Source organism: Hesperophylax consimilis, chromosome 6 (genome assembly GCF_061612785.1).
Source record: "Hesperophylax consimilis isolate HC1 chromosome 6, BYU_Hcon_1.0, whole genome shotgun sequence".
In the NCBI taxonomy this organism is placed as follows: Eukaryota; Metazoa; Arthropoda; class Insecta; order Trichoptera; family Limnephilidae; genus Hesperophylax; species Hesperophylax consimilis.
In genome coordinates, this window is record NC_142841.1 from 18,291,525 (window position 1) to 18,314,680 (window position 23,156).

General features: G+C 33.7%; 1 protein-coding gene across 6 annotated transcripts in view; it reads right to left on the minus strand.

Annotated features, from left to right (window-relative positions):
• LOC149423011 (uncharacterized) overlaps window positions 1–23,156 on the minus strand; it is a 508,308-nt gene that overhangs the window by 71,338 nt on the left and 413,814 nt on the right. For 5 of the 6 annotated variants that reach the window (XM_089632428.1, XM_089632425.1, XM_089632426.1 and 2 more), the window contains exons 2-4: window positions 22,792–23,109; window positions 20,430–20,650; window positions 12,198–12,244 (exon numbers count right to left, since the gene is read on the minus strand). In XM_089632428.1, coding sequence (XP_089488554.1) covers window positions 12,198–12,244; window positions 20,430–20,650; window positions 22,792–23,109 — 586 coding nt within the window. The remainder of the gene's footprint in view (window positions 1–12,197; window positions 12,245–20,429; window positions 20,651–22,791; window positions 23,110–23,156) is intronic. The other variant, XM_089632424.1, reaches the window with a different exon arrangement.

The following is a 23,156-nucleotide window of genomic DNA, read 5'->3' on the forward strand; positions in this document are numbered from 1 at the left end:
ATCAAGGAGGCAGCGTTAAACGAATGCCATTAATTCAGCATGTTTTAAACGACCTACTATTAGCCAGCGGGAAATGTAAATGCAAATATTCAAACATTTGGGTTGGCTTCTAGTCGGACGAGCGGGTACGGATTTGGGGATGTTTATTTACATTAAGCTTTGAACCTACTGGAGGCAAAAAAGCCCAGTTCTCCAGAGGCATTAAACTTAATGAAGACATAAACAAATGGACGCAAAACTTTAAGAGAGATGTTACAACATCCTACGATAAGAACTTACTGGAATCTCGTCGAGCTTAGTGGGAAATGTATACCTATATGGAAAACTGTGGTAGCTAAAACGTTAAGCTCGTGTTCTTGCTTCAAGTTCTTTTAGCACAACTTAACTGATGAATTGAACAGATATCATGCGACGTGCATAAGCTATGTAAAATGTGACATCATTGAATAAAAATAATTAAATGAAAGGTTACCTTGAAAAATATATTTCTACAATAATATAACGCACTCAATTCAATCTATTTCAAAGATATATTTTTGCACGTATTAGTTATGCAATAACTAGATAAAGTATCCGGCGTTGCCAGGGCTTTGTTTGTGGAAAAGAGGATGGGGGTTATTTTTCGAAATTTAATGCACATAGTAACCTTTATCTTGTTTTAAAAGTTAAGTGTGCGAAATTTCATCAATCTCGGAATAAAGTAAAAATAAGAATATTTTTTTCATAATATACGTATATAGATATATAATTATTCTCTTCGGCTAAAAAAGCTATATGTTTTATATGTGAGATCAGTTTGGCCTTTCAATCAATTATCCAATAATAATAATAACAAAACAATTTAAAACAGACTTTAAAAAATACTATTGGGTTAACAGAAAGATGATAACTGATTTAGGTCTAATATTTATAAAAGTAAAAATAAAGAACCAAAACACCTGAAAATTTACATAGTTTTTATTAAATATAGACTATTATAGCTGAAATACGTACCAACTTTTTTACAATTACATCGTTTCTCTGTAGAACCTTGTATTCGTGTCACGCTCACAACATTGAAAATTACTAATTGTAAAGGAGATTAAGTACGAAAGTATTTTGAGAATCGCTGGAATAAAGAAGGAAAACAAGCTTCCTAAAATGCAAACTTGCATTAAACGGATATTTAACGCAAACCCTAAGTACTATACGCCTTTCAAGCATAAGACTCTCCAATCTTTTAACGGGAATTACATTTCAGCCAGTTCTGTTACACCGTGAATTCCAGAAAATTCACGAAGCAAGAAAACCCTTTATACGTACCTTTAAAATTATAATGCCAGTAGTACTAACTTACATAGAACATAAAACTGGTTTATTTGGTAGGTAATTACTTAACACGTTGACTGCCACGGTAATTTTCAGAATTCCGGTCTAAAACGCCAATTTCAATTAATCATATTTATAAACTCTGATTTTTCTGATCATTGAATAATAAATTTTCTGTTCTGTAAGTCAGCATTGATTTTTTGTTCTCTTCCCAGAAGCCATCTATCCATACTATAAAAAGCACTGATATACTACGATTTTTATCGTATTTTAGCGAATATGGCAAGTAAACACACTACGAGTTATCTCGTAGTCGGTGTCCTAGAAAAGAACGCAATCTACGTGTTATCTTGTAGTTGGCAGTCAACGTGTTAATTATGTAAAAGTAGATCCACGGCTTGTTTTATAATATATGATAACGTGTAGCAATAAATATGAAACAAAAAACTAAGCACTATTATTATAACAAGCTTAAATTTTCACTGTTCAACTAAGTAGCGGGATGGGGAAAAAACCGTCCCAGACGAATTACCTACATAAATGCTCTTTGTAGCGTGCAGGTTGCAAGAATTTCAGCTCATGTGTGAATGTCGCTGGAATTTAGCTCAAACTACTTGCTAGTCTAAAACAGCACTGCAGTATTATGTCTGCGGGAATTGTGGAAAAATTCATCCAGCAGACATTAAAACTGCCTCCAAAAAAGAGACAATTTTCACAATTACAGCGAACATTTTTAAATGCAAACTTTAAAGTATTTAACTAGAGAAATTCGGCATTAAAATTGTCCCTTGGGTAGATGATAAAAAGAGATTTGAGAAAATATGAACTGCTTTATTTATATAAGTTAATTTATTATTTATCAAAATATAAAAAAACACGATGGTATATCGTCAAAATACTGGAATTTCATAAATAAAATATCCATCCTACTCAAATTGGTAGACACCTAAAAATTTTGTGAATATAGTGTAAAAAACATTGTGGAAATTAAATTAATGCCATTCAATTTATCGTATTACTCACCACTACTACAGGCGTGCGTTTTTATCGAACTCCCAATACCCACACACCTACTTTTTCGACATATTCAAATCCTCACCGTCCGGCATCAAAGGAAATATAATTAGGATCTGAATGTACAATGTACCTAATGAATTATGTTTGTAAAAGCTCTAAAGAGTTCAACAAATATAAAATATATTTAATATACAAAGCCACCAAACCAACAGACACCCACAATCAATGGGTTTAAGGGATGCTAGTAAAGCCTAAATAATAGACCGGTCAGTGGTTGAGTGGGCATAGCGCTTGGGTCTCACCCGAGCGTCGCGTGTTCGATTCCTCGGCTGGCTAAGTCCTCCTTCACAACACAAGCAACATTTTTCGGCTTTCTGTGGTGGTAGTAGGAGATTTTCAAACATTGTTGGGTTATTCGTAACCTGGGAATGTTTGTCTTTCTTTTTAAAAATAAATAAAAATAATAATAATAATTAATGATATTATGATAGAAATCTAATAAGTATTTTTTGACGGCGCCTCGTGGGAGGAAGTGGAATGGGTGAGGCTGTGTGAATGAAGGAGATGAAAGGGTGAAAAGGTAGGAGGAGAGAAGGAGAAAGGGAGACGAAAGGGAGGTTCAAGGATATGAGGAAGGTTTGAAAAAGTCTGGGCGGTGAGGGGTGGATATGACGAGTGGAATGAATAGGTGCTGAAACTAAAAGTTTGAATTGCTCATTAACCAGAATGTAATAGCGGGCGTCTGGCTTGTCGAAAAATGAAACCAAAAATCATTCAGTTTGGTAGATTTTTGGAAATCAAAAGACCCATTCACGCTAAGCAATTTGTTAAAAATTCAACTGCTGACTAAAATATGGTATTATTTACTATTCATAAATGTTTTTCCGTTTGTATAAATTGCTCATACAATAAAATAAGTTCCAATAATTTTCCAGTCGCTCAGAGGTCCTTTGTGCACAACTAAATGGAGAAAAATGAGTGTTGCTCATTTATTAAGAATCTCTTCAAATATTGGTAATCCGGTTAAAAAGGGGATTGCAGGCCGTTTATATTATTAAATAAAATTTTAGTATGTTCTTAATAATATCAGAAAACGTGTTCATGCACCTGCGTTTGTCTTGATAACCTATAGTGACGAAATGCGAAAATGTTAGGATTTTCATGAACACGTGTTCAGAGAACGTAGCAATACATTTACTAAAAGTTAATCAGAAAACCTGTCAGTTCATTCGTTATGGGCCTGCAATTCCGTTTTTAACCGTATTACGAATAATTTGAAGAGATTCTTAATAAATGAGCAATATTTTTATCAGAATTTTTTGTCCGTACATCCCTCTCTGTAGCATTCTTCTAAATATTATAAGATATTAAAATAGGTACAAGAGAGTTTACAAGTGCAGAATATTGAACGATGGTGATGACATTGGGCTTTGCAATTTTTAATTATTTGTATATTTAAATATCCATTTATTCGTCTTGAGATATTTCTAGAATCGTTTTAAGTCCATATTTAATTTAAATCTTCTGTTTTTCGTTCGAAATTCCAATTTCAAAATGCACGAAAACCATCATCATAAATCAAGTCTTCCGGTGCGCGGGGAATCCGCCATTCCGGCTTGGATCTACCTCGCACTTCACTTGTTTCAGTTTTAATTTCTTCGCTAGTAAAGGTAGCTCGGCGGGAAGCGTCAAAAAAATGACAGTACGCTCTTCAGTCATCCCAGACACCATGCACACACATTCACTGAGAGAGCCGGCCCAGACGTAATTTGTATAGATGACGATATACCTACGAACTGACTGAAACGAAATCGTGTAAAGATGAAGGAATCTGGTGATATGTCGCATTGCTTAGAAAAAAAAAAAATTTTAAGGTTCAAAAATATGTTTGAATGATAAGTGAAGCAGGGCATATTAAATAGAATCTTTGTGTTCCTTAAAGGACTTTATTAAATCGCATCTTTGCTACGATTGATCGAGCGGTATGGTCGAATAGCGGATATTATAACAACGTACATGACATAGCAATACGATATTTGACTATGGACTTGGTTATTGCAAGGTTCCGTAGTTCGCATTCAAAAAGAAAAAAAAGTAATAGGTGTAAGCGAAAATATTTAATAAATAAATACTTAAATGTACGGTGAAAAAATGAAGACAATGTTAGTGGTTCTTATTCGAAGTATGATACAGTTAAAAGTGACCGAGGGGAATAGGGTCCCATTAGCTCAGTTGGTAGAGCACTGTCCCGGAAAGACAAGGGTCCTGGGTTCGAGTCCCAGATGTAACCGTTTCCTTTTCTGATTTTTCTGTTTCAGATTTTCGTTTAGAAATCACTAATATTGTCTTCAATATTAAAATATTACAATTTGAGGTTTTACTCAATAAAGTTATTCCGAAAAATAAATATTCATTCTAGACTTGCAGAAAAGTCAACAGATGTCGCACATTTAAAATAAAAAAATAAGATAGGTTTATCTAAAAAGACGCTGTCTGGATTGCATTTAGTTCGGGTTGAATCTTGCGATCATACATAAAGATAGTTGCCAGTAAAAATGTGCGGTGAAAAAATGAAGACAATGTTAGTAGTTCTTATTCAAAGTATGATACAGTTAAAAGTGACCGAGGGAAATAGGGTCCCATTAGCTCAGTTGGTAGAGCACTGTCCCGGAAAGACAAGGGTCCTGGGTTCGAGTCCCAGATGTGACCGTTTCCTTTTCTGATGTTTCTGTTTCAGATTTTCGTTTAGAAATCACTAATATTGTCTTCAATATTTAAATATTACAATTTGAGGTTTTACTCAATAAAGTTATTCCGAAAAATAAAAATTAATACTTATTTAACATAGAACAAAAATCTTTAGAAAAAGTTTATAAGCATCATTTATAAAAACAGTGTATTTTTTCATACCTATAACAGTTATATAACCGAACCAGAGTGTTTTTAATAATTTTCAGAGCACACTAAGGGAATTATTTTTATAGAGGGAATTTCGTATAGTTTCTTTTCGAATCGGCAAATGACTATCTTAAAAATTTTAAATGTTGAAGGAAAATCGAGTATGTTTTAAATCGGTTGAAATCGAAAAGAGAGTTCTCTTAAAAGCCTGCAAAAAGCGAACAATAAACACATAAGTTTCTACACATATTCGTGGAACTATGAAATATATCGATTAATAAAAAAAAATGTTGGTGATCAGAACGCATAGGTTAAATTTAAGTAATAGCTGTAGAAACTTTCATCATTCGTTACTCCTTCTTCTACCTCAATATCGACTCACAGTGTAGCTCTAGTCCTCCATAAAAAATCCCTGTCAGACCCGAGCTTTATTAATAAAGAGTTTTCATGTTTTTTATTGAAATAAAATGAATAAGGGTACCAAAATTACATTTTTTATTAATCAATTTTCTTGGGAAAAGCAATACTCAAAATTGTGAATACTGAATAGTCTGAACAGTGCCAAAATAAAGTATCGTTAGAAAAAAATATTTGTAGGTAAGTTAACCAAAATCATTGATTATATATATGCGATTAAATTCCAAGAAACAGTTGACTTCTTTTATAGACATAAGTAGACATCACATTTTATGCATTTGGTGCGAAATCGTTTTGAACATCCCTCTAGTCATATAATATATCATTTACCCAGCTTAATAATATTTTTCTAATAGCTAGCCATGGTCACAATCGATCGAGTTCGGTCCTAAACCAATAAAAGCAATTGCACCATCAAAATTAAACATTGGACTTACCCTCGAAATTGTGAGAACAAGGGGCAAAAGGATTATAATAAACTGAGGTCTTCTTGTATTCTGATGAAACCCTTCATGCTTGCGCACTATCTTCTAGTGTTCTTATATCAAGGAATTCGTATATAATAGGTCGCATTTGCATACACCTAGGGGCATAATTGTACAGCTCACCCTGGCGACATTACAATGATTGCAGACAGTCTCTCTCACTATGATGATGAGAATAACCTCTGAATGTCTGATGATTCGAACCGACGCGACGTGTAACATATGAAGTATGCGACTAAATAATATAATACAGTATATTTCTCCTTTATTTCGGAAGAAGATTTACTGTAGCTATTTCGTTTTTTAGTAAGGAATTTTAAAGAAGTACATCAATACTACTGAATTTAAATATTGATGTACAACACCAAACATCTCTTCTGAATATACTTACTACTAGGTACTTACATGGTTATTTTTATAAGCAATAATTGTTCGCCTGAAACACTCATCCACATTGAAAAAATCTCCTGATAAAAAATACATGACGCCAACGGGACTCGAACCCGTGTCCATTCTGAAAGCTCTGACCACTGAGCTATGGGGGCTTATTTCTTACCCGAGAAAATATTCAATATATGCTAGTGTTTCATTCAACAATTACTGTTTTTTACATTTTTCGAGTCCCGTTGGCGTCATGTATTTTTTATCAGGAGATTTTTTCAATGTGGATGAGTGTTTCAGGCGAACAATTATTGCTTATAAAAATAATTGTTATCCTTTGTGCTATGCATAAATAAAATCTTGTCTTTAAAACATTAATTTATCAAAAAAAAAATAATACTTACATGGTTATTGGTAAAATGAATAAATCGATCTAGAAAACCATTAAATAACATCAACGATCTGGCCGAATTCTGACGTCATAAGAACCGCCCGGCACGTAATTGGACAGGGAGATTGTGGTTTTATGTACGATTCTGATGTCATAAGAACCGCCCGGCACGTCATCGGACAGGGATATTGTGGTTTTATGTATGATTCTGACGTCATAAGAACCGCCCAGCATGTCATCGGACAGGGATATTGTGGTTTTATGTATGATTCTGACGTCATAAGAACCGCCCAGCATGTCATCGGACAGGGATATTGTGGTTTTATGTATGATTCTGACGTCTAAGAACCGCCCGGCACGTCATCGGACAGGGATATTGTGGTTATATGTATTACGTCATGTGGCTAATATCCATACCATTTACTTCTTAATTTTAAAGTTTTAAAAGTTCAAACATTATATTAACGGCTTATCTCGTAATATCCGAAGTCTACAAAAACGTGTCGTATTGAAGAGATAATTAATAAAAACTCTTTGAGGAAGCCTTATATTCTCTCACAACCTTTATAAAAGATTCTGTATAACTCTTTCACCGCCCGGCAAGGCGTAAGGCTTTACGACTGACAAGCCCTAAGTATTGGGAAAATTTCTTTCTTCGTCTGCCCAAGTTTTTATTTCAGTTTTATGGCCAACTTGTGTGATTTCGTTGGTTTTTTATGAATAAAAAAGTACACTCAGCCCGTGTCCGCCACGGCGAGCATCTCTCTCGGCGATAATAATAAAGGATATAGATGAAACGACGACATAAAACTTTCACCACAAAATAAAACGGAGAGGTTATTTTGGTTACGGGACTTCGTGTAAGAAAACGTTGAAATTAGTTTTCTTTGTACTTATATATGGATATAAACCTTGTATCTGGCATATATAGCTTAGGAACTTATAACTGTGTAACGGTAAAGGATTAAAAATAAGTAAATTCTCCGAAATGGAGCAATGAGAATAATACTTAGGGGAAATAGATTCTCAAAGGTAACTTAAGTGTTAAATGTACTAAATTTATTAACAATGAAATAGATGATGATCTTGAAAGCGATGATATTTATAAATAAAATAATAAAAAACCTGTTACCAAAATACTTTTCAAACAATACGCGAAATAGTTAAAATAAATAAAGGGATGAAGCATTATAATGCGATGCTGGAAACTTAAAAGTTGGCACCAATTTGTAGATTCAAGATGTATTGTAGGAGCCACATTAAGCAACCTATATACACAATTATAGGATATAAGTTATAACTAATCATGAATTTGTAAACTTTAATATACAAATTACTAAAATAAAGTTAACAAATACTTATGAAACGACATACTTAGGGTGATCATACATGGAATTTCGAAGAATAATATTAAAATAAAAATAAAATAACTTATATCATTGATGTCGCCTTCCAAATTCCTGTAATATTCAAAAATGTGTTTCTGAAAAAACATGAATATACCGAGATTTAGGAAATGAGATTTAATGAATTTGGAACTCTCAGACTATAAAAATATTACCATTTGTTATTTCGGCTAATGGCATTATACCTAGCTCTCTCATTCAAAATTTAGGCGTATTAGATCTGTCAAAGAATTTATATGTAAAAATGCAAAAATCAGTCATTTTAAAAATATGAGATTTTTGAAGTGAAACTTCTTTAGCCGCGTAATGAATTTTCGGGAACGTAGTAAAACCGAGTCAAGATCGAAACGAAAAAGCGGGTACCCCCACCACCGCTCACCGTTCAGAAAAATGGTGTACAAAATTCGTTGTAATTATTAAACAAGTTAAATAACGTATTTTCGCACAATTTCGCAAGTCCAGTATGGTCTAGTGGCTAGGATACCTGGCTCTCACCCAGGAGGCTCGGGTTCGATTCCCGGTACCGGAAATTATTTTTGGTCAATTTTCTGAGATACTGTTTTATTTAATTTGTGTTTTGATTATTTCAGGTGATATTTTTAAGAATTCATTTTATTAAATACAAGCAGTGACTTGAAAAAAATCATAAAATTGTTAATTTTTCAATATGGACTTTTGGCAGCCGGGATGTATTTATAATTTCACAATTATTTTAGGAATGCGGAAGCACATCATGCAAGATTCCCATTCTTGCGACCCGGGTTCGATTCCCGGGCAGTGCACTCCTTTTTTATGGAGAATCATTATTTTTCAAAGGAAGGATATTTTTGATATTGTATTTTAGCTCCAGTAGTATGAAATAAATTTTTATTTCATATTATATTCATATACCCCCACCACCGCTCACCGTTCAGAAAAATGGTGTACAAAATTCGTTGTAATTATTAAACAAGTTAAATAACGTATTTTCGCACAATTTCGCAAGTCCAGTATGGTCTAGTGGCTAGGATACCTGGCTCTCACCCAGGAGGCTCGGGTTCGATTCCCGGTACCGGAAATTATTTTTGGTCAATTTTCTGAGATACTGTTTTATTTAATTTGTGTTTTGATTATTTCAGGTGATATTTTTAAGAATTCATTTTATTAAATACAAGCAGTGACTTGAAAAAAATCATAAAATTGTTAATTTTTCAATATGGACTTTTGGCAGCCGGGATGTATTTATAATTTCACAATTATTTTAGGAATGCGGAAGCACATCATGCAAGATTCCCATTCTTGCGACCCGGGTTCGATTCCCGGGCAGTGCACTCCTTTTTTATGGAGAATCATTATTTTTCAAAGGAAGGATATTTTTGATATTGTATTTTAGCTCCAGTAGTATGAAATAAATTTTTATTTCATATTATATTCATATACCCCCACCACCGCTCACCGTTCAGAAAAATGGTGTACAAAATTCGTTGTAATTATTAAACAAGTTAAATAACGTATTTTCGCACAATTTCGCAAGTCCAGTATGGTCTAGTGGCTAGCTGGCTCTCATAGTGGATACCTGGCTCTCACCCAGGAGGCTCGGGTTCGATTCCCGGTACCGGAAATTATTTTTGGTCAATTTTCTGAGATACTGTTTTATTTAATTTGTGTTTTGATTATTTCAGGTGATATTTTTATTTATTATGTGCATCTATATAAAAAGGTTTATATATTTTTTTTGGCTTTGCCTGTCTCACTAGAAATTCTGTGCCGAGACAGACTAGCTTACAAATATTTTATAATATTAAAATAAAGTGCATTTTTCAATAAAGCAAAAATATATATATTTTTTTGAAGTGAAACTTCTTTAGGCGCGTAATGGATTCGGGGACGGAGTAAAACCGAGTCAGGATCGACACGAAAATGCGGGTACCCCCACCACCGCTCACCGTTCACTGTCCCTCTCTCACCATATGCGCTTGTTGAGGTGGGGGAGCCGCTCACGAACGTTCTCTCTCTTCTCTTCTTTCCTCTCTCTCAGACACCAGCGAACTGCGCCACGCCAAGCATCAGCTGCTTGGTTAGTATACTGCGTCGTGAGTGTAATACGAGTGAAATACGTAATTGATTGTGGTTCATACGGTTAATTTGAAAATAGAGAGAGAGGAATAAATTAAATTTGAAAATAGAGAGAGAGGAATACTAGAAGTTTCACTTCTGTCTTGCGTAGGCTTGACACACCCACTTTTTTTTAAATATTTATAGTAAGGGATCAGTAGGATTTATGGGTACAGTTAGGAGTTTTACCGAGCCGAACCCTCTGATATGAAAATATCTGCAGTCGGTGCATTATTTTCCCATTTGATTTCAGGTGAGTTGACGTGTTGTTCTTGTATTGTTTTGTATTTATTATGCTTATATAATGTACTTGCACAATGTGGATTGACTAGATGATCATTTGTGGAAAAGTGTATGGAAGGATTTCCTGTGGGAAAGATTTAACCCGGACATAATGTCGGAAAAATAACAAAATCAATTTAAAAACTGTATCAATTGACAGAACGTCATGGATTAGACTATATAAAAATCAAAGTGAATTGAAAAAAGGATATAAGACAAAACAAGAGGTTTTTTTTGTAAGTCCATCCTCGATTAGAAATAGAATGATGCTTAGCTAGTTATTAAAGAGATACATTTAATTCTAAAAGCATGTACAATATTTTGGAAATTCTTGGTAAAATGAAATGACAAAATGAAAATAATAATAACTAAACTTTACCGTAACTATTAGTGGATTGGAGGTGCTCAAGAGAATACACATTTGTTTTTATTTTACATCGGCAAAATTGCAATAGAAATAAATTATTGCGAAAAATCATAAAATTAAACCTACTATTTTACGGACTAAGAGTGGGGTTATTATTATAATTCAAACTAAGAAAATTACCCACTTAGAATTTAATCAATTTGAGACCAGCCAAATTCAAGATCCGCTGAATGGTTCATTCTGCAACTGCCGTCGCGTCGTTAAGCGCTAGAATCCATCTTAATTATGGTTAATTTAATTAAAGTGTTTTTCCAGACACTGCACTTTCCTCATAATCATAATGGCGCTTCGACATTGCGATGTGCGATGGGTGGGTGCTAGATCCTATTAAAGTCTCAAAGGCTGACTTAAGGGAAGAAAATAGGTAGAAAGTTCGGTGCTAAAGTTTAAGAGGGATTTTTGTGTACTTATGTGATAACAACACAAATAGTATTATTTTAATTTAGTCAACCGAATGATAAACCATTGAAATATTTTAATAATTAATTTTTAAGATGAAAATTTACGTTTTTTTCATCGCAAATTATAATAGATAGAGATTCTTATATTTAATGATATTAAGTTTTATTCGTAGGACTCCATTTTCATTTTTTTTATAATTTAAAGTAAATCGAATAATGTTATTGTATTGTGAGAGCTGTTTCGACTTTCTAGGTCAAAACCCAGGGTTTGATAATGACTTTGAATGCCGGAACAGCTGAACAAAACAAAAACGCTATCAACTTGATTTACTTAAATTTAAAAAAATATCTGATAGTATTATTACGCTAGCGTCTAGACGGTCTAGTATATATTATTACCTAAATAAAATGGTATAGGTGAGTTTGTTGATTATTAAGCTGTTTTCTACCATTTTTTGGGGTAAATTTTTATAAATTTTAGAGTTTTAGTGTAAAATATTTTAGATATTTAGCTAAGACACCCTTTTTAAGTGATTAGGATTATGAAAACCTCAGTATTTTGGGAATGTTTTCCATTTCAAAAATAATCCTCCGCCGGGTTTCAAACCTACGATCACTAATCCCAGAACAAATTATCTATATTATTAGGAAATAATTTTAAAATATTTTGTGTAATATTGTTGCACTTACCACTTGGAGGAAATTCATAGAAATAAGCTGATCTTGGACTCAGGCACCTGAAAAATAAACAAAAGCATCGATTAGTTTACAATGGTTTTAAATAGCACAAATGTAAGCATAAACCTAACTTTATGTTGAAAGTACCTCCATACCAAAAATAATAATAAACGTATTCGTTTTGATATACATGTTTGCGAGATAAATATAAAAAAACGAATATACAAATAATGATAACATGTACTCGTATATACAAATTTGTCTACTTCGAGTTGGAGAACGTTATAACAGTTGGTAACTGAATAAATAATTAATAGATTCGTATAGATATTCAAACCATTTTATTTATTAAGTAAGTACCTAAAATTTTGATTGTAATGTAATTCATTGAAATCAATCTAAACTCTAGAAACATCAATAAGAAAACCATTAATTATTGCCAACTTAGTAGTGACCTTTTCCTCGGAGAACAAAACGTTAACTTTTGTAATCAAAGAGAAAAAGATAATCAAAACTTTGCTTGTCTAGATGTCTAGGGAATCTGTTGCTTACTTCGAGATTATTAGGCACGTATTCGATTTCAATCGAATAAAAAAAGCAGAAAAAGCAGAAATCTCTACAGTATTTTATTCCTCTTCGTGAAACTCAAATCAGTATTTTACGCAAGACAAATATTAAAAACAATTATCCTGCTGAAGGTTGAAAGGAATGCTTAAATAAAATCTACCTAAATTAACTTGAAATACAAATACGAACAGTCCCCGGAATCCTTATCATATTTGTTTTATTCGTAAAAAATACAAAAATATAGCTTAATTCCAGTTATTTATTTTAGATCGGTTTCACCCTGACTTACTAACTGCTAAATTTTAAACTTAAGCTGAGATATTAATAATGTCTATAATAGGTCAGAATTAACATTAAAAAAGTACATCCTGCGTAATAATTTAAAATTCGTACTTACGTAAAATTTTAATTAGCTTAATAAAGCTTTACGCTTCATTGCATCATTCATTTATTGCAAAATATATATATCATCCAATATTTAAATAGTACGAAAATAATACATAAAAAATAAAAGATGATGTTGTTTTTGTGTGGACGAGGCCCGACTTCGGAAACTTTTCTCATATTTGATTTATTTTTATTTGTATACTTAATACGTTGATTATTTATTTTTACTTCCAGCAGCACTGAATTATTGTTTTTGTGCCTTTCAAGGATATGTTATTGTAAACTACGTAAAATGTGATTCCGAAAATATAAAATTAAATAAAAAAGTTACACATAACATTTTTTGAAAATAGTATTTTTAATTAATCTTGCACAAGCATGATTTTAAACAATTATTTCCAACAGATTAAGTATGAAAACGTCAGTTTTGATTTCAATAACGAACTAAAACTGTTTCAGAACAGGATTACCTTTCCCGTAAAACAAGTTTTCAGCACCTCCTGGGAATAATAATTATCTAGAACTTTCCTTCCATTCGTGTCATATTCAATGCAAATGAACGTGCGTTCTGACACTTCATTAACGCAATTAATGTCAATGAGGCTCTATTTTACAGCGTATCCTGCGGGGAATAGCGGCCTCGGCCTACAACCTGGAGATGCCTCCTACTCATTTTCATTGGCCTTGCCATACAAATTTCACTCCAGATTAAGCAATATGAACGTGGAATGAAAATTATATTATTTTTAGTTTACTATCGGTAAAATTAATTTAAGCAATATTGATGAATCACTTTAAACTAGAACATGTTAAGAATATCCAAAAACAAATTATTCTGGAAGATAAGATTATGGACAGGAAGGTGTGCGGCAGAAGATTGAAAATAATAAAATACAATTTTTTTTTAATTTAAAAATTTCAAATTGAGTCTTTTTTTTCAATTATTTAAGTTAGGTAGATGTCTATTTTGGTCATTTTAAGATTATATACCTCCGGCTAATTTTGAATAAACTATTGATTAAAAAAATGTTTTTTTTAAATTTTAATTTATATCATGCAAATTAAAATTTTACAGTAGATGTTTTTTTTGTATTTGTTCAAAAAAATATATTAATAAATTTATCGAGTCATTATTTTGATTCTGGAATTTTTGGTCCAAATTATAAAAATACGTTTAAAAATGACATCACTTTAAAAAATGTCTATTCTGAAGGGAATTTTATCAGATATTCTAACTTTAAATATCATAAATCAGTAACTCAATTCTGAACGTTGGAATACAATACCTCAGATATTTATCTAACCGCCAAATAATTGTTAAAAAATTAAGGTATGGAACATCGTTAAATATGTACTGAAAAAATGGCTGAAAGAAAGGCATTAATGATGTGATTGGTAATGGAAAATTGAACGATGATTGAATGGCAATATGTAAATATATGAATGAACAGTGATATAAATAAAGTAGGTAGATATATATGAATGAGTAGTGATATAAATAGTTTAGGTAGATGTATATAAATATTATAAAACTAAAAAACATAAACCATATGTAAAAATAAAATTATAGGAACCTGCTTAAAAGCCATAAGTTTGACCTAGTAGGACCTTCTTAATCGGTTCAGTGCCAATCACTCGCACGGGCGGATTAATAATTTATAATTTTAATGGTAAAAAAAATGGTCGGAAACCTTATAAAAATCCGTTACTTAGTTTAGAAGAACCAAGCGCACAAACAGACAGACGCCGATAGCGACTTTATTTTATACTATTTAGAGACAAATCTTCTTCTTTATGTGCCGTATCAGGTCCCCCCGACGTTGGCGATCACTCTTGAAAATCTCTCTTTGTCTTGCGCTGCCCGGAATAGCTCCTCCACACTTCTAATGCCGGTCCACTCTCGTATATTTCGCAGCCAAGACATTTGTCTCCTACCAGGCCCTCTGCGACCCTCTATCTTGCCTTTCAATATTAACTGGAGCAAGTGATACTTCTCCCCTCGAAGTACATGACCCAGATATGAAATTTTCCTGATTTTTATTAATCTAAGCAGTTCTCTCTCTGCTCTAGCCCGCCTGAGAATTTCTGTGTTGGTGATCATGTCGGTCCATGGGACTTTGAGTATTCTCCGGTGAAGCCACATTTCAAGAAGCCACATTTCAAGCCACATTTCATTAGAGACAAATAAATATAAATAATGATTAAAAACACAAAAGCTCGCAAAATTGAATACAAACACTGCACCCAATAACAAAATGTACAAGAACATTGAACACAACATCCTGTGTGTTCTAAAACGGATATAAATTTAGCAATCGTGCAAACAGGACGTACTGCAGTAACGTGTTGTTAGTAATACGGTACCGTTAATCCACCGACAGGAAAGTAGTATGATATTGTTCACTTATAACAAATAATGCCTTCGCCGCGTTTTCTGCCGCGGAGGCACTGTGCAATTTATTGCGGCGTGAACTTTATCAGACGGCCACGGAATGACCGGGCAAGCGAATACCTACACTCTACTCCATAGAGTAACGGAGTATAACATAGGGTTGCAGTTTTATAATCTGATTCAAAATCAGAAGCGATGTTACCATTATTTTTCTGTAAATTTATGTACTTAACGTGCATGGTATTTGTATTTTAAACATACCCGAATAAAAGCACAGCTGTGCCGAAGCCGGTTGGCATGTTTATATTTACACACACACAGGTGTTCAGGTACACAAAGAGAGTGATATATTTCAAATACTTTTCAAGTTGATGTTACCTGTTGCTTTACATAGACCTTAATGTAGAAAATGTCGAGGATTTCTGAGGGAGGCATGGCATGATCGAGTGAATCAAATAACTATGTCGGGTTACATGGAGAACCAGAAAAAAGTAGTATATGAAGGAAGGTATATGAATGAAGCAAGGTGAGTGTACCGATACAGCGTTGTTGTGAAGCAGTCTGTCCTATCTGCATAACCCTGCGGGGAAACGCGTGATAGTTAGTTAGTTGATATCTTTAACGAAACTAGATAAATAAGGAGACGAGGAAGAGGAAGATTAAAACTTTTTGAAGTAACGTTTTGATTTTTAATGGCAATTTTCACTAGGGCTATGTATTTTATCTCTTTTACGTTCGTTTGCTGCTTGATCCTATTTTTCAGGGTCAAATCACAAAAATAAGTAAAGTTTTGCTGGCATTCCGGAGAAGTTGAAAGAGAATTATACAAAAATAATATAATCAAAAAAATTTTACATAATTTTTTTAACAACTTTCAATCCGTTGGTAAATTAAAAAAAAATTATAATAATTGTAGGACTCTTCAATTTAAGGAATACGATTTTTCCTGAGAAAACGTTCCATAATAGCGTTGAAGAACACAGTTTTCTCTCAGCCCTGATTCCTTCCAGACTGATGCACATGCATAGTTGCAGCGAAATTATGAATTCTAGGAATTTAATACATAGTAGAACTGTTAGCCAGCTAGCCTATAATCGAGTTACTCGCACGCGATAGGTAATCCGATCTGAACATTTGAATTCAGCGTCCTAAAGAGAGATTAATACCGGAGGCGAGAGAAAGAGGTTCTATGTACGTGGAACCCATTTATTAAATCCTATTTCTGCTCAGGAAGATATCAGAGGAAAAGTGGCTGAATCGAGGTAAAAATCTACATATTTTACATAACAAGTCTTTTAGAGCTATCAACTTCAGATAGAAATTACCACCATAAACACCTTAAAAAAAATGAATGGTGGATGACATTATGTAATTAATGCAGTTACTTGTTAGTGGAACTCGTTGAATGCAGGGTGTAGTACTGCAAATAAAATAAATTAGAGAGTGAATTGAATAAATTCTAACAGGTAATGTATTTCCAATAAGGGTTTGGAAACGTATTTTAAGTTGAATATATTCAAAAGTAATATTTAAACAAAGATTCTGGGTTCGATTCCCAGTTGAGACGGTTATATTTTTTTCTGTGTCTTGTTCCGTTTGATGTTTCATTTAGATTTGTTAGTATAATCTTCTTCTTCAATTATATATTACATTGATCGGTATACCTTTCGAAAAGTTAAAAGAAAAGTCGTTCCGATAAAAATTGTAAATTTAAAAATGTTTGTTTGTTTGAGAAATCTTTTAACGTAAATAAATAACGTAGTAAATCTTTTAAAATCTTTTTACTACAGCGGCAAAGCAAGATGGTTATATATTTTATCGATGCACATCTTAGAGTTCGAATTTTTCATTATAATTCTAGTCTACAACGTTTCAGACAGCCAAAAAAAATTGGGCATTATTATGTTGTTTATTTATGATTAAATTAATCTAACTAATAAAACCTTTGAAAAAATATATACCCTGTAAATAACGTCATAATCACAAAATAGTTATTGGGTTCAGTATCAATCTGCACTATATATACCAAGTAGAATAGAGATACCTCCATCAAAAGAATAATTATCCAAACAAATAAGCTCGCTCGAAGGCACAGTATGAAAATCATCGTTATTCTAAAAAGTAAAAATTGCCAAAATTAGGTTTACGCCACAACGTATAAATAATTGAGTTGATGAAGCCAAATACAAAGGACCTACCTCACAATACAACAAACAATCATGCCAAAAGGATTTGGATTACTTTTTTTTAATCATCGTTTTCGGAATTGAAAAAAAGCACATTAATACTACCCATATTTTTATTTCTTTTCAATTCCTTTGAACTACGCCGGCTTTTTCGGTAGAATAATTATGTTTGAAGAAGGTAAGTAAGTTCGCGAAGAACGTGTATTGCTTTGTCTTGTTTATACAAGCAAGTAAATGGGATGAATTTATCTAGATAGGAATGTTCATCCACCCACTTTGTATTCACAATGGTACTACACATCCATTTAATGACACGGTATAAATAACAGTTACAGAACAATAACCTTCTCACGTATATCTTTGTACAAATAATCCACAATACTAATATATATATAATGTCAACGTTAATTAATTCGCACTTAAATATAGCATCCAGTGACGTGGAAACATTTGAATCATTACGAGTGACGGCAACCGGCAAATTGAACTTTTAGTCCAGATTCAGAACTAATGAGGTTAAAAATCAACAGGGCGGCCGTGAGATTACACAGATAATCTCCTTATCGATCGGTTTTGCTCCAATTCCGGAATGAAAACGTAATCCCACGCGGGTATCACCACAGCGCGCGAGGCTTTCACCAGCATCATCATACGACTCGTTAATTTAAGCCATAAATAATTGAAGCCATTGAGTAAACAAATAGGCACTAAATACAACAGTTACAGGATTAATTCCTGACTTCACTACGCCAAGGTAGACCTATAGCTGTTTTAAAAGCAAATTACACAAGCAATACATACACGGGAAGGTATTGTTATTGTTATGAAAGATGAATTGAGTAATCAGAAGTGATTCACAAGTAGGCGAGAGTGTAGAGATTGTAAAGGAATTGTTAATCAAAGACATTGTTGAGTAACAATTTACCCTTTGCTGGCAGAATGGTTTATATTTTGCCACATATTTCAGTTGATTTTAGTAATTTGCGCTTGGAAAGTTGTATATTTTGCATGAACATGACAACAGTGTAGGGAAAAACAAACACATGCAATTTAGGGAATGACAAATTCATAAATCATTCTATGATATCAAATCGTATACATCAACCGTAGTCATACATATTTAAACAAGTTGAAAGAAAAAAATATTTAATAAAATAATGCTAGATGATAACCGAACAAAGGTTTTTTAAACATTATTATATTTTAGTATAAAAGCTTATTAAACGGATATATCATTTTTGGCTATACATACAAAAAGTTGTGGAATTATACAAACGAAATGTGTCTTCTATCTATTTATATAAAGAAGAGTGTCTGTGGCGGGTGGATGGACCTGATTTTTATACAAATCTACAGTTTTATTCTAAGACTGATGAAATTTTGAACACTTCAAAACAATAGGTCCCTTTTTACCACTTCTTAAGGCAAAATTTTGATAATTCTTCAAGAAATTTTACACACTTGACGTACAAAATAAGAAGAAAATTACTACGTTACTATCGAGTTAGTATGATTTCGAAAAATTCAGGGCAACGCCGAGGATTCCGCCAGTATAAGGAATAAATAAGCCTGTTTTCCTATTACATAACAAAGTTATATAAGCTGTTCAAATAACCAAACTATGGTTAACTTATTAAAACCAAATAGAAAGCAAAACATTTTCGTTGTGTGCCCCTAAACTTTCTCGAACACGTGGACCATCAATTTTCAATAATCTGTGATTATTTTACGAGAACCTCAGTACGTTTATACAAAATATGGATGCTGGCGTATTCAAAACATCCACGCGAACAACACTATCAGCTTATTTATTGTTTATTTGTGAAAAACAGTGATTCGAATAACATTTCACAACATTTACAATTACAATTAATCATGTAACTACGAGTTCATTAATCTTTTATATACATTTATTAAATCAGTTACGATGCACCATCCAGTTAAAAAATACTTATTTTAATCTTGAATTCATTGAGGTTTAACTGAAACATGTCCAGCTCAGAAGGAAGTTGGTTCAAAAGCGTAGTCATTCTCCCCAGAGGCATGAGCATTGTTAGGTTGGTCCTGCCTGCGACTTGGAAAAATAAAAAGCCTGTGCTGCATAACTCTGGTAAAGTTATCGAGGACATAAAACGTGATACGCTCCAGAACATCAGGATTGCAAATGTGTCCATTGATCAGATTATGTGCTACTACTACCACCATTGCAATTGTTAACTAAACTGCTAACGTCTTTTGAATGGCTACACTATTAAACCACCTTTCTTACGAGGTAGACATTTTTCAGTTAAACGTCATTGCCTTCTGTATTCCATAAAAAAAAAAATATTTTTAACACAAGGCTGCTTCTCAATTGATGCAATTAATAAGTGTAATTAATAAATGTATGTGATGACTTTTAAGTTTTGTTAAATGTAATTGGATTCACCATTTTTGACAGTAAATAAATGAGAGTGAGATAGGTGATGAAAGAATGATAGAGCGAATGTGTGCGCGCAAGTTTTGATAAACGACCATTGCTAATTTGGGTTTACGAGTGACATGTCGAGTGTGTGTCGTATAGAAGGCTAAGTCTTACACTGTGAAGCGTCATCTGTTACAAATATATATATAAACTGAAACTGGACTTTCTGATATGAAGGATATCTCATGCAGAAATGTCCAAAATCAGTTGAGTACCAGGAGTAAAGAAGTATGAAAGAGATAACTTACGTTTGATAATTGTGATGATGGTGGTGCACCAGTGGCTGCGCATGCCCTGGTTGCTGGGGGGGCTGGTGCATGTGCTGAGGAGCCGAACCGACCAGAGCTCTCTGGTGTTGCTGCCTGGCTGCCATGTTCCTTCCGAAGACCCCATATCCGAAGCCATAGATTTCGTCCTCTTCCTTGTCAGTCAAGCAACTGGACGGCTGCGGAGCGGGAGAACGGATATTCTTAATTTTATTTTAAAACAGGTGTCAAAAACTATTGAATCTACTTAACCTAACTTAACCTAGTAATAATATGAACACTTTACCAAAGTGCAAAGCTTTATATTCCGGTTTATGTTATCACTCGCCAGACGATGTTCCATATTTTCCAACTAAATGTTTTGGTAAAGGATAATTACAATAATATGTTCGGGTACATAATATATTATCATATCGAGTGTGAAAGCACTCAACAAACTCTCTTTGAAAGAGATTTTCAGATCTCTTTATATTTCATATGTTTACATTTCGGTAGGTTTCTACTGATGTTTCACGCACATTATGCGTGGTAAAAAAGTTAAAAAATCATAACATAAATCAAATGGTTTTGAACTACTACAAAAGTATGTTGTGTAACCTTTTCACGGCATTTCAATAAACGTCTTGGGCCAATTTACGTCTTATTGAAAGTTTCTGTTAGCGAACTAACAAAAAGCATAAATAAACAACCGTTTTGCCAGTTAGTATACGAACATGCACATTGGTATCGTAATTACTGTTTAACACGAGGCTTTTATCGCTCGGCAACTGCAGGTTGCTGTTCTTTTGTTTACAAGAGGTTAAAGTGGGGGGGGGGGGGTTGGAAAGATTATTCGTTATGTGTAACCCAAATTCATAACCAATGAAATAACAGTCAAAATAAAATTAACAAGCCACTTATAATGAAATAAAAGTTCACAAGAACATTATTTACTCAGTGGTTAAGATTATAGAAAGTGTAATAACACAATCACTTTGTGCGTTCTAACAACAACAAAAAACATGAAAATCAGCGTAATCGCTAAAGCAATCAAGACATCATTAAAAAATCATATCGGATTTTGTTTGCTAAAACAGCGATTTACCCGATAGAATCACAATCGAATCGACCAACACAATCGGATTTACCAGATAGAAAAACAACCAAATCGACAACACAATCGGATTTACCAGATAGAAACACAATCAAATCGACAACACAATCGGATTTACCAGATAAAAAAAAACCAAATCGACAACACAATCAGATTTACCAGATAGAAACACAACTAAATCGACAATTAATCACATTTACCGGATAGTATCACAACCGAATCGACAACACAATCGAATTTCAAAATCGAATCCAATGCGATTTGAAAATCTTGCCACTTTTCTGAGGCGATTTTCTTTCGTTTAAAATGGTGATTGTAATACCTTAAGAACGGTGGGATATTTTATTTTCCAACTCAATTCGTACCGCGCGTAATCCTGACCTTTTGCTAAAACAGTGATTTTCAAGATGGAACCGATATTATTTCTCGACAATCTTCGCAGAATCAAATCCAGTTGGAAAATCTACTTCCCTCCGCCCTATAAGCTGATGTTCTTTCGTTTTAAATGGCGGTTATAATACCTAAAGAGCGGTGAGCATTTTCTATTCTCACTCATTTCCTTTGCGGAGGTGTTTGTTTTGTGAATACAGCAAGCCGCCTTAGAGCAAGGTCTTGAAACTTGAAAGTGTTTTCATTAAGAGCATCATAGCTACTTTGAGGGAGATTAAAAACACGGCAGCGTCTCGACGTTGCGAAATTAAATTGCACATAAGTGGAAATATCTTTTCGGTATGTGATGTAACGTGAAATGTGACGGCAATAACTGAACTTTAATTCAATTACGTATAAAAGGTATAATAACAACTTGTATATGTTATCAGGCTTTATTTTGCTTATATATAAACACCACCAACAGCTCCTTCTGCGGCATTGTCAACTTTCAAAACAAAACATGTAAGCTAAAAGATTATTTATAAGAAACTGATTACTAATTATTACAGTACTCAAAACAATAAAGCTTAATTCCCGTACTCCTGTAAGAAAAATAAATCTAACCTTTTTATACTAAATAATAACAAATGAAGTTAGTAAAGATTGTTGTTTCATATAAAAAGAGACATTAGACTTTCTAAAATAACATGTTTATCAAAAAGTAATGGTTCTATATTTTCAGTTAGTTTTCAGTGGTTCCTTGATTTTGTAATTTTAAAGATAATTAGAGATTTTTATCACATCTACAAAACACGTACTACTTGAAACTACAAAAAATAATAACCATTTTACACATAAATGAAAATATTCAGTACTCACAGAATATTTCCCCGGCACGTAGATCGGTTGCGACAGCGAGGTAGTCAACCCTCCCATTTGGCCGCAGTGCCCGGACAGGGGCCCCCGCTCGCCCGCGCTGCCTATCGAGCTGCCCGAGGGCCCCTGCGTGCCCGGCGGCGTGCCCGGCGTGCCTGGGGTGCCAGGCGTGCCCGCGCCCAGCACGCGGATGCGCGGTGACATCTCGTCCCACTCCCTACGGCGCAGCTCTTCGAGGTGGTCCAGCACGTCGCCGTAGTGGGTGGAGAAGAGGTCGGCGTAGCGGGAGGCGAGGCCTTCTAGATATCCTCGGTCGCCATCCTGTGTATACAAATATATTGTTTAGAAGGTGAATTCACGTTCAACAT